Source organism: Tachyglossus aculeatus, unplaced genomic scaffold, assembly GCF_015852505.1.
Source record: "Tachyglossus aculeatus isolate mTacAcu1 unplaced genomic scaffold, mTacAcu1.pri scaffold_82_arrow_ctg1, whole genome shotgun sequence".
In the NCBI taxonomy this organism is placed as follows: Eukaryota; Metazoa; Chordata; class Mammalia; order Monotremata; family Tachyglossidae; genus Tachyglossus; species Tachyglossus aculeatus.
The window spans coordinates 19,688-31,156 of record NW_024045094.1 but is presented as its reverse complement, the minus strand read 5'-3'; the positions used below and the strand labels follow the sequence as shown (position 1 = coordinate 31,156).

At 47.4% G+C, this 11,469-nt stretch overlaps 1 protein-coding gene across 1 annotated transcript; it reads right to left on the bottom strand.

Annotated features, from left to right (window-relative positions):
* Nucleotides 1-298: 298 nt before the first annotated feature.
* Nucleotides 299-5,062, bottom strand: LOC119924093 (vomeronasal type-1 receptor 4-like). The gene is made up of 4 exons (XM_038743148.1): nt 4,984-5,062; nt 3,088-3,660; nt 2,933-2,974; nt 299-321 (listed from the first exon to the last, which is right to left on the bottom strand). Exons 1-4 carry the CDS (start codon nt 5,060-5,062, stop codon nt 299-301), a joined length of 717 nt encoding a protein of 238 aa, XP_038599076.1.
* Nucleotides 5,063-11,469: the final 6,407 nt, after the last annotated feature.

Here is an 11,469-nt window from a genome sequence, read left to right as displayed (position 1 = left end):
ATGATGGAATAAAATTGGTAGATCAGAGTTAAGGGATAGAGCCCAAAATTGAAGGCAAAAGGATGGCAGCTAAAAAAAAGCCATATAAAATTCCAGGGGAGCCTTAAATCATTTTAATAAATTGCTTGTGGCACACCGCGGCTAAGTCACAGTAATTATGTCCAAACTGGAAACCAGATATGGCACACCACGGCTAAGTCACAGCAACTATGTCTAAACTGGAAACCAGATACAAACCAGAAGACAACTGCAGATATTTTTAGATGGGTATGCAACAAGGAAATATTAAGTGGATGAGCTAATATTGGAGTTCTTGAGAGTCTGATAGTCCCACATAAATGTTATACGCCAAAAGATGAAAAATAAACATTAAATTAATTCAGGTCAGGAACTATTGAAATGTGCATCCAAATTGGGAATTTTCTTCATTGAGCAAATACGAAAGTGGGAATTGGCCATGGTGACCCCTGTCTCTCAGCAGATGCACATTGTAAGAATTGGTAGACAAGTTCCCTGCCCACAAGGAGCTCCCAGTCTCGAGAGGATGACAGATATTAAGTATACTAAGTGTGGCAATCGGCACCTAGTAGAGAAGCAGCGTGGCTCAGTAGAAAGAGCATGGGCTTTGGAGTTAGAGGTCATGAGTTCAAATTCCAGCTCCATCAGTTGTCAGCTGTGAGACTTTGGGCAAGTCACTTTACTTCTCTGTGCCTCAGTTACCTCATCTGTATAATGGGGATTAAGACTGTGAGCGCCCCCCGTGGGACAACCCGATCACCTTGTAACCTTCCCAGCGCTTAGAACAGTGCTTTGCACATAGTAAGCACTTAATAAATGCCATTAGTAGTAGTAGTAGTAGTAGTAGGAACTCACCAAATATGATTGGTTGAAGATTTACCTCATCTGTAAAATGGGGATTGAGACTGTGAGCCCCCTGTGGGACAGTGACTGTGTCCAACCCAGCACTTAGTACAGTGCCGGGCACATAGTAAGTGCTAAACAAATACCATAATTCTTATCATTAGTTTACTCCTACAGTGCTCATTCAAATGTTGCTCAGTGGATAGAGCACGGGCTTGGGAGGAGGTCATGGGTTCAAATCCCAGCTCTGCTGCTTGTCAGCTGTGTGACCTTGGGCAAGTCACTTAACTTCTCTGTGCTACACTTCCCTCATCTGTGAAATGGGGATTAAGATTGAGCCCCCCATGGGTCAACCGTGATCATCGTGTGTCCTCGCCAGTGCTTAGAACAGTGCTTTGCACACAGTAAGCACTTAACAAATGCCATCATTACTATTATTATTACTAGGGTGCTCAATACATAGCAGGCCCTCAATAAGTGGCATTGATTAACTGATTGATGGGCAGGAGAGAATTGGAGGCAAAGGGAGGGAGAAGGTCTGTGATTAGAGGAGCTTCCCTCAGCTATCTGCTGCCTTCACAACTGCTCCCCTTCATTTTCTAGGTTTAATTCCATCACTATTTGGGAGATTTGCTCCCTTAGAAGTCCAGTCCTCTCGTTGGGCAGGAATGTCTGCTTGCTGTGTCCCCTCCATCCCCTGCTCTCTTCGGTTCTTTTGCTAGTGAATCTGTTCCTTCTTAATGTCAATTATCCTTTTCTGTCCTCCTCCTCCCTCTGCTTCCTCATTTCTCTTCTTTCTTCAAGTGAGTAACAATCAATGGTATTTATTGAACATTTACCGTGTGTGTAAAGCACTGTAATAAGCTCTTGGGAGTGAGCAATAGAATAGAGTTGGTAGAGACACAATCCCTGCCCTCAAGGGATTTGCCATCTAGTGAGAACTCCAGCTGACAGAATGCACTCTGATTTCAAAAGAAAATATTCGGGAAAACTAACCTGAGCTTCATTCTCCTCCCCTTCTCTCTTTCCTCCAATCTTTAGTCCATTTTTGAGCCATTTGGGGTGACTAAATGTGATCCCCCAGCCACTGATCTGAGCTCCCTCTTTTCCAAATCCACAGCTCTCCACATCTTCAAAGCCCTCTTGAAATGCCACCTCCTCCAAGAGTCCTTTCATGATTAATGTTCATTCTCTGCAGGTCATAACATCCCAACTTCCCACTTGATACATTTCCTCCCACCTCTGATGGCCCCACCTTCACATGTAACAATTCTGTCCCTATAGACTTGCCCCTTCTGCTACTTAAGCATGTATTCATCTCCATCTTTCCATTCTCTTCCTCCTTTCTGTAATTTGTCTCGGGGCTGACTTTGCTCCTAGACTTGTGAGCTCCTTGTGGGCAGGGACTGTCTTCTCTAGAGGTCTGGATACAGTACGAGCTCAACCAATATGATTGATTGCATGGTTGTAATATTCATTCAATCGTATTTATTGAGCACTTACTGGGTGCAGAGCACTGTACTAAGCAGTTGTAATAACAATGGTACTGGTTACTTTCTTATTCTGTGTCAAGCTCTGCAGTAGGTAAAAGATAATCAGGTCAGACTGTCCCTGCCCCACATGGGACTCATAGGCTAAGGAGTAAGAGGAACAAGATATTGAACCTCCTTTCTACAGTGAAGCAAAGGAACTTGCCTAGGTTCATCCAGCAGGTGAGTGACAGAGTCGGGATTAAAAACCAGGACCTTTGACTCTCAAACCATGCCCTTTCTACCACACTGCTTCTCAGACCTTAGAATTGAGAGTCAGCCCCAAAAGTCCTGACTGAAGCTGAGCTATGGCTGGGTCTTGCTGCTTCCGCAGTTGAGCGGATGTGCTGAGGTCATAACTATTGTACTCCCTGAAGCACTTGGTACAGCGTCCACCTCATAGTTAGCTGTCAAATATCAATGATTGATAACCGTTGCATCACTGTGTAGGAACCAGGCTTTCTCTTCTTCCCCCTCTCCTCATCCAGAGTCAGAGTGGATGGTGACCTTAAGACAGATGAGTCTCTGACCACATGGGGTACTTGCATGTCTTTCCAGGCAGCTGGTCTCCAACACCCTCCTACCTGCAATCCCACGGAAAGTGTGGTGAGTCAAGAAGCTTCCTTCACACACTACAAGGGATCTGTGTGGGAAATAGGAGAGTCCCTTTTCCAAAACGTTCTCATCCTCCAGTCACTGTGAATCACCAGGAATGGACTGATGGTGGAGAAGGTGAACGACAGCACCATGTGGATATTTACCAGCAGAGGAGACTTCTCCTTCCTATTTAGTAAAACACTCAACGTGATCGACTGTCGTCCATAGAGGATGACATAGGGCGTCACCAGGGCAACAACCCTCTTGGCTGCTCTGACTTCGAGCATCACCCTGGGGGAGTGGCCAGGCCTGTGAAGGTGCCGGACCCGCTGGTGGTGCCTGCGCAAGATGAACACCATGTAACCGCTGGCCATGCTTGTGATCCCCACAAAGAACAGGTCTCGGAAGGAGACCATAACTGCGTTTACCAGGGCAGCCTCTGTACTGGGAGAGGTTACTGCACAATACTTGAGGTCGAATGCGACGTGTACACTGGTGCTGTTCCGAGGGCCTGTCACATATATCACCACATTGACATCAATCAGCAGACTGAGGACCCAGAAAAGGACACAGGAGGGGATGATGCACTTGGGGAATACGGATTTGACTCCAGCCCAGCACGAGTTGCCGGGACTGATGGTGATGGCCTGGAACATGCTCAGAAGGTGAGTACCTAAGGATTTGAGGAGTGATGACCCACGTGCACTTTTGAAGGAGATAGGAGTGAAATAAAGAGATGGGAGATTAATCGGAGAAGGCTTCTTGGAAGAGATGGGGTTTTATTAAAGCTCTGAAGCAGAGAGTGGAGTGGTTTTCTGGCCGTGAAAGAGGGTGTTCCATTGATCCAACACAACCGTACCCTTCTCCCTTTTGCTCACCAGCCAGCTCAATAGCAGCTCCATGAAGGAGAGGCTTTAAGAACCATTTCTTACCCTTCTAGGATCCTTCATCTGAGAGATCATTTGCTGGATCCCGGGCCAGACAATGTCTTCCAAGAAGCTCCTTGTGTGGGTTGGTAATGGCTGGCAATCAGAGATCTGTCCTAAGAATGGTTTCAGTCTAATGATCAGTGCAACCATGATTACTGTCTATTAGATATAAGAGGGCCCAGGAGGGAGTGGGAAAGGCTGTTGTGGAGTAGAGCGAGGGGCGGGAGAAGCAGTGTGGCCTGGTGGAAAGACCACAAGCCTGGGAGTTGGAGGACCTGTGCTCTAATCCCTGCTCTGCTCCTTGTCTGCCTTGTGACCTTGAACAAGTCACAACATCTCTGAGCTTCAGTTTCCCCATCTGTAGAAGGGCATTCAATACCTCCCTTTGAAACTGTGGGACAGGAATGGGGTCTGACCTGATTTCTTGTACCTGACTCAGAACTTGGCACATGAGATGCACTTAACAAAAACCACAATTATTAGGAATAATAATGATGGCATTTGTTAAGCGCTTACTATGTGCGAAGCACTGTTCTAAGCATTGGAGAGGTTACAAGCTGATCGGATTGTCCCATGGGGGGGGGGGTTCAGTCTTCATCCCCATTTTACAGATGAGGTAACTGAGGCTCGGAGAAGTGACTTGCCCAAAGTCACACAGCTGACAGTTGGCAGAGCTGGGATTTGAACCCATGACCTCTGACTCCAAAGCCCAGGCTCTTTCCACTGAGCCATGCTGCTTCTCCATGAAGGGATGAGTATAGGGTGACTGAGGAATGCAAATATCTTGCCCCCATCCCTTTCTCATCTCCACCTTCTTGGTATTGGGATGATTAAGAAGAGATTCTATGGCACTATGAAGGGCTATGTCTGACTTCAACATCAACCCTCCTAGCACATCCCAACTTCCGCCCCATCTTCCCCATCTAGCTTCTGAACCAGAAACCTGATCCGGTATCCCGCTAATGGACTCAGGGTCTGCCATCCCCAAACACCCACACAGTAGACCTTGCTCATTTGGTCTCTGACCCCAGATTCCCACTGACAGAGAGATACTATGTCCTACTCACCCATCTCCACCTTTCCTGCTGGCTGAGAGAGCAGCTCGTGGGCAGTCACACTTTCCTGGAACAAAACTGAAGGCAGCATTATATCAAGTGCTCTTCTCATTGTTCCTTTCCCTCGGGGGCTGATTAGGCACACATGTGAATGAGTGAATCTCTGAGCGTTAATCCACTCGGACGTCTCTGGAAATGTCCATGCTCCCATCCTGTTGGCCCACCATCTTCAGAACATCTTCACATCCCACCATGATGCTGGTTGACTTGACAGGGACACACACAAAGTTGTGTAGCGACATCAGGGAGCTCTGCGGAGGACCCCGGATACTCAACTCAAATTCCTGCACTGCCAGAATCCCAGTCTGTTTCTCGTGTGGGTGTCTGGCCCCCTCACTGTGCTGTGCCAGGTGGTCTGTCTTGAGCTACGGACACAACTGTGGTCCACTCCTCTCCCCACCTCATTGGTTAGGGGCCATGTGAGGGGAGCCACATAGGGAGTGGACACAGCTGTGATCCATTCCTTTCCCCACCTCATCGGTTAGGGGCCCTGTAAGAGGAGCCATAGAGGGAATGAACCTTATTTAAGTGGTGATTTCTCAACTACAAGCACCCACACCCTTCCTGCAGGGATTCCCCCCCACCCCCCGGGATCACAATGGGATGCACAACCTGCCTTCCCTCTGCCAGCACCTGTGTTAGGAGCCATGAAATCATGTCGCCTACTTCACCCTCACCTTGTCACACACTTCTTGCCCCCCAGGACCTCCTTTCTGCTTGACGGTGGCCATGGTGATGCCCCCAACTATGCTGCACCTGCCCCACTAGAATGTTAACTCCTTGAGAGCAGGGCACATGTCTGTAGTATTGTCCTCTCCTTAGTGCTTAGTGCTGTGTTCTGCACACCTGAGGTCAATAAATATAATTGGATTGATTGCAGCTGCCTCAGTTGCCACATCACTGCTATAGTGTCACCTCACCATCCACCTAGAGCTGGCTTCCTAGAGTGCCCAGAATGATCCCTGTCAAGGGATCTTATAGTGGCTTTTTGGAATCACTAAGAATAATATTGGCAGTGTGACTCAGTGGAAAGAGCATGGGCTTGGGAGTCAGAGGTCATGGGTTCTAATCCCGGCTCCCCCACATGTCTGCTGTGTGACCTTGGGCAAGTCATTTAACTTCTCTGAGCCTCAGTTCCTTTGTCTGTAAAATGGGGATTAAGACTGTGAGCCCCACGTGGGACAACCTGATCACCTTGTATCTCCCCCAGCACTTAGAACAGTGCTTTGCACATAGTAAGTGCTTAACAAATGCTATTATTATTATTATTATGAATTGAGCTCTGTATTGAGCACGGATCAGACTCAGTTCTTGCCACCACATGTTCTTACAGGCTAAATGGAGAGGGAGAGCAGGGATCTTATCCCCTTTTTAGAGTTGAGGAAAACGAAGTTGAGAGGTTAAGTGACTTGGCCAAGGTTTCAGAGCAGATGGGCAGATCTTCCATTTCTAGAATTCCAGAGGCATCAGTGGTGCTGTTATTAGCCATGGGCAGCCTGCCTAGTCACCATATGCTGCATGTACTTGAAAAAGATCTAACCTGTGAGAGATTACAGTATAGCTAATTGTAGCAGTTTCCAGAAGCCTAATGGGTAGTCTTTATTGTAATCAAGCAATCCATCAATAGTATTGATTGAAACTACTGCTTATAGGACACTGGACTCAGCACTAGTCCCTAGCCTCATGGAACTGACCATCTCGGCTCTGCCACTTGTCTGCTGTGTGACCTTAACCAAGTCATTTCACTTCTCTGTTCTTCAGTTACCTCATCTGTAAAATGGGGATTGAGACTGTGAGCCCCATGTGGGACAGAGACTGTGTGCAACCCAAATTACTTGAATTCATCCCAGCACTTAGTAATAATAATAAGAATAATAATGATGGCATTTATTAAGCACTTACTATGTGCCAGGCACTGTAGTGCCTGGCACATAGTAAGTGCTTAACAAATACCAAAATAATGATTACTATTAGTATTATTATAATATGAGCTTTAGGTGGGTAGGAGCAAGTCGTGTCTTCATTTTTTACTTCCCAAGTATCCAGTACAGTGTGGTGTACTGTACCATGTGGGTGCTCAGTAAATGCTTTCGCAACCTAGTTGAGATATAAGCAGCGGGTGAAAGGGTAGGTGGGCTGACAGTGTCATGAAGAGGGTGAAGGAAAATGCAAGATACTCAGGGAGCAGGAAAGAGTTTCCAGAGCCTCTTTGGAGTATGGAGCCTCCTTTTAGCCCAAAGCCCCAGCAAACCCTCTCCCGAGAAAGCAAAAAGTGCCTGGGTTTTGAATGGGCAGGGCTTTATTGCCAAATGAGCTCCACCTGCAGACTCCATTCAGTAGCAGAGATGTATTACTCGGGCTGCAGTCCCAAGGGCTGGGCATTCCAGGCACATAGTCTCCAAGTAGGTTCAGGCCTCCTTTCCAGCTTTCTGTCCTTCTTGGCCTGTCCTGGTCCCTGTCAACTCCTTCTCCCCTCCCTCTGGTCAGCCCTTCTGTGGCTCATATTTTGGGCCACGTTCAGTGTCCAGTTTGGGTCACATAAATAGACCCACAATGGACGAAGGTCAAGGGGAAGTGGTATGGCCTAGTGGAGAGAGCATGGTCCTGGGAGATAAAGGACCTGGGTTCTAATCCCTGCTCTACCACTTCCCTGCTGTGTGACTTTGTGCAAGTCACTTCACTTCTCTGTGCCTCAGTTGCCTCATTTGTAAAATGAGGATTAAGACTGTTAGCCCCATGTGGGACATTGGACTATGTCCAACCTGCTTAGCTTTTATCTGCCCCAGCGCTTAGTATAGTGCCTGGCACATAATAAGTGCTTACAAAATGCCAACACTTCCCCCACCCAGGAAAGTAACAAATCTAAGGGGCAATAATTTATAGTAGCAGGTATGAGGGGGCCAAGGTGGGCTTCCAGGTGCTACAAGCCCTCCCTAGCCTGGGCCCACATGGATCAAGGATGCTGTTCCCTACTGGCTGACGGTGCCATCGTAAAATGATTTTCATACCACAGTGGCTCTTCCAGGAAGTTTTCTTCCACCAGAAGGGAGTTCCAGCCTGTTGATCTTTACTTCCACCCATGGTGGGGACAAGATTGGAGTTTTTAAGAAAATCATTGAAAGTGGATATGGGATAAACTCAGAGTCACCCTTCACCAAATGTGACACCATCAGGTTAGAAGGACACCTCTCGAAGGTAGTATTTTGCAAATGGAAAGTGGCATAGCCTAACGGATAGAGCCTGGACTTGGGAGTCAGAAGGACCTGGGTTCTAATCCCAGCTCTGCCACTCGCCGGCTGTGTGACCTTGGGCAAGTTGCTTACCTTCTCTGTGCCTCAGTTACCTCGTCTGTAAAATGGGGAATAATACTGTGAGTCCCATGTGGGACATGGCTCCACCACTTGTTAGCTGTGTGACTTTGGGCAAGTCACTTCACTTCTCTGGGCCTCATTTACCTCATCTGTAAAATGGGGATGAAGACTATGAGCCCCCCGTGGGACAACCTGATCACCTTGTAACCTCCCTAGTGCTTAGACCAGTGCCTTGCTTGCTCTAAGCAAGAGCTTTATAAGTGCTATCATTATTATTATTATTATCCAACCTGATGAGCTTTCATCTTCCCCAGCACTTAATGCAGTGCCTGGTACAGAGTTAAGTACTTAACAAATACCCTAAAAAATAACAGAAGCAATCATTTCTTCATATAACAGGGAAAAAAAGTAAATGGAATTCTTTACTGTAGAAAGTCAGGTGAGCAAAAGCAACCAGGAGGTTCAACAAAACATGTGGATGGGTGAGGGAAAGCTAAATTTTCCATATGGGAGGCAAGCTGGAGATAATGTGGTGGAAGGGGTGGATCAGGGAATGTGTAGGGGATGGGGTTACCCCTGCCCTCCTCAGTCTTGAGCTCCAGGGCAGAGGCATGAGCCCCAGGCATTCTCTAACACGCCAAGTGCATAGAGCCTTTCTGCAGTGGGGCATCTCTGAGCTGCCATAGAGGTTTTTCCCCTCCTCAACTCCAAACCCTAGTCTGGGTTGAATTGCGCAGTGTGGGGAGGGAGAAGCAAGCGGCCTTGTTGCCCCTGTGATCCAAGGAGTGCCCCACAGCACACAGAGGGGGCTCTGACCTGCTGACAACACCCCTCCCCTTCCTTGCCCCCTCTCATCTGTGGCACCTTCTGAGGTCCTAAGCTGCTATTGCTTCAGAAAACCTCCTCAGCGTTCAGCAGGGGTCTCTGGCCTGCGCGCACCACCTCCCAACCCCTAAAAGTCCCAAGGCTCAGATCAAATCCTGAGCACTGCAAAGCAGACATTCCTTCTTTTTTCTCAAGTGTTTTATCCTCTGGGTATAGCCTTCAATAGGAGGTGTGGGGACTTCATTGAGGGCAGGTAACATGTCTGCGTGAAGCAGCGTGGCTTAGTGGAAAGAGCACAGACTTGGGAGTCAGAATTCCTGGGTTCGAGTCCTGGCTATGCCACTTGTCAGCTGTGTGACTTTAGGCAAGTCACTTGGCTTCTCTGTGCCTCAGTTATCTCATCTGTAAAATGGGGATTACAACTATGAGCCCCATGTGGGACAACCTGATAACATTGTACCTACCCTAGTGCTTAGAACAGTGCTTGGCACATAGTAAGCGCTTAACAAATACCATCATCATCATCGTCATAAAACAGCAGCAGTATAAAGTCAGGAAGGCATGCAATAAAATCTGGTCACAACATATCTTCTCCCTGCCCTAGACATTCCCTTGTGCTAGGGTTGGCAAGGTGAGCACTCAATAAGTATGATTGATTGATTGATTGACTGAGATGAGGATGGCATGGCCAGCCCCTTCCCCCCCATCCCCCTCCCCTCAGGGCTGCTGTCAGCTTGTGAAATGAACTTGGGGAGGGAGGGAGAAGGGAGAAACTGGCCACTATAGTCTCCCTCTCCAAATTTCTACTTCCTCTCACTGAGCACAGTGATGGAAAGGAGACATGGATGTAGGAAGGAGACTGTGGCAAAAGAGGATCTGGGTGACCAGGCACGATAACTATAATGGCATTTGTTAAGCGTTTGCTTGTGCCAAAAATTGTGGTAGATACAAGATAATGAGATGCACCGTGGCCTAGTGGAAAGAGCACAAGTTCAGAATTCAGAGGACGTAAGATCTCATCCACCCCTCGTCTGCTGTGTGATCTTGAGCGACTCTCCTAAATTCTCTGTGCCTCAGTTTCCTCATCTGTAAAATGGGAATGAAATCATACACCCTCCTACTTGGACTGTGAGCTCTATGAGGGCTCAGAAACTGTGTCCAACCTGATTATCTTCATCTACCCCAGTGCTTAATGCGGTACTCTTTAAATAGTAAGCACTCAACAAGTACATGTCTATATATTGAAAATCAGGTCAGACACAATCCTTGCCACAAATGGGGCTCACACTCCAAGTAAAACGGAGAACTGGGATATTATGCAGAAGAACATTGCTTTGTACATAGTAAGCGCTTAACAAATGCCATTATTATTATTATGAAAAAACTGAGGCACAGAACAGTGACTTAACCAGGATCACAACAGCAGGCAAATGGTAGAGCCGGGATTAGCACCTAGGTCCTCTGACTCTCAGGCCTGTGCTCTTTCCTCTAGGAAAAACTGGTTCCAATGATCCTGGAGATGAACATGTCAAACAAACACTAGGGGCCCGGGCATGGCTCTCAGCGGAGCTCAGTTGTTGATAGGCTCATGATGCAACTGGGGCCGCAGGCTACAGCAAAAATGATGCTGCTATGGGTCAGTAGGGTTGTCCTGATGGGTCAATTAACAATAAATCATTGAGGGATAGATTTGGGCTCACCTCATTTGGAGTTTGGGGATGTGGGAAATCAAAGAGAGTCTGGGCATTTCCAGAGATTTCCCAGTAAACATGTCAGAATGAATGAACGTTCAATGATTCACTCATTCGCGCGGGCACACACACACACACACACACACACACACACACACACACACAGACTAATCACTGGCTGAGGGAGTCGTTATTATTGCTATTCTCATTTCTTGAATAATTACCTCAGTATTCAGTCTCAGAAATCCATGATCACTACCCAGGTTTCCCTGCAGGATAACTATGTAGGAACTGGAGGAAGGCAAAAGAATCTTTGCAAACATGACAAAAATGTAGGAGCTTACGGATAACTTCCATCAAGAATGGATCTGCAAGTGCCGTCCACTGAGGGCCAAGGGACAGAATGCTTCTGCTTCCCAGAATCCTCCCTCCGTACAGGCTCCCCTTACTAAGCCTAACCCAAGGAGCCTGGTGGAGACAGGCGGAAAGAAAATCTGAGAATTCAGCTGCTCAAAAGGACTCCTACTACAGTACCACATGCCCTTCACTTTGAGTTTAAACTGTTGCTCTCTTTTCCCTTGCCCTGCTATACGCGCTCCTGAAACCTAAGA

Coding starts and splice junctions, on each gene's coding strand:
- LOC119924093 (XM_038743148.1), bottom strand. CDS start 5,062: ATGCTGCCTTCAGTTTTGTTCCAGGAAAGTGTGACTGCCCACGAGCTG. Junction 2,975..3,087: donor TCCATTCCTGGTGATTCACA/GTGACTGGAGGA, acceptor GTGGGATTGCAG/GTAGGAGGGTGTTGGAGACC. Junction 322..2,932: donor CTGCCTGGAAAGACATGCAA/GTACCCCATGTG, acceptor TGGGACTATCAG/ACTCTCAAGAACTCCAATAT.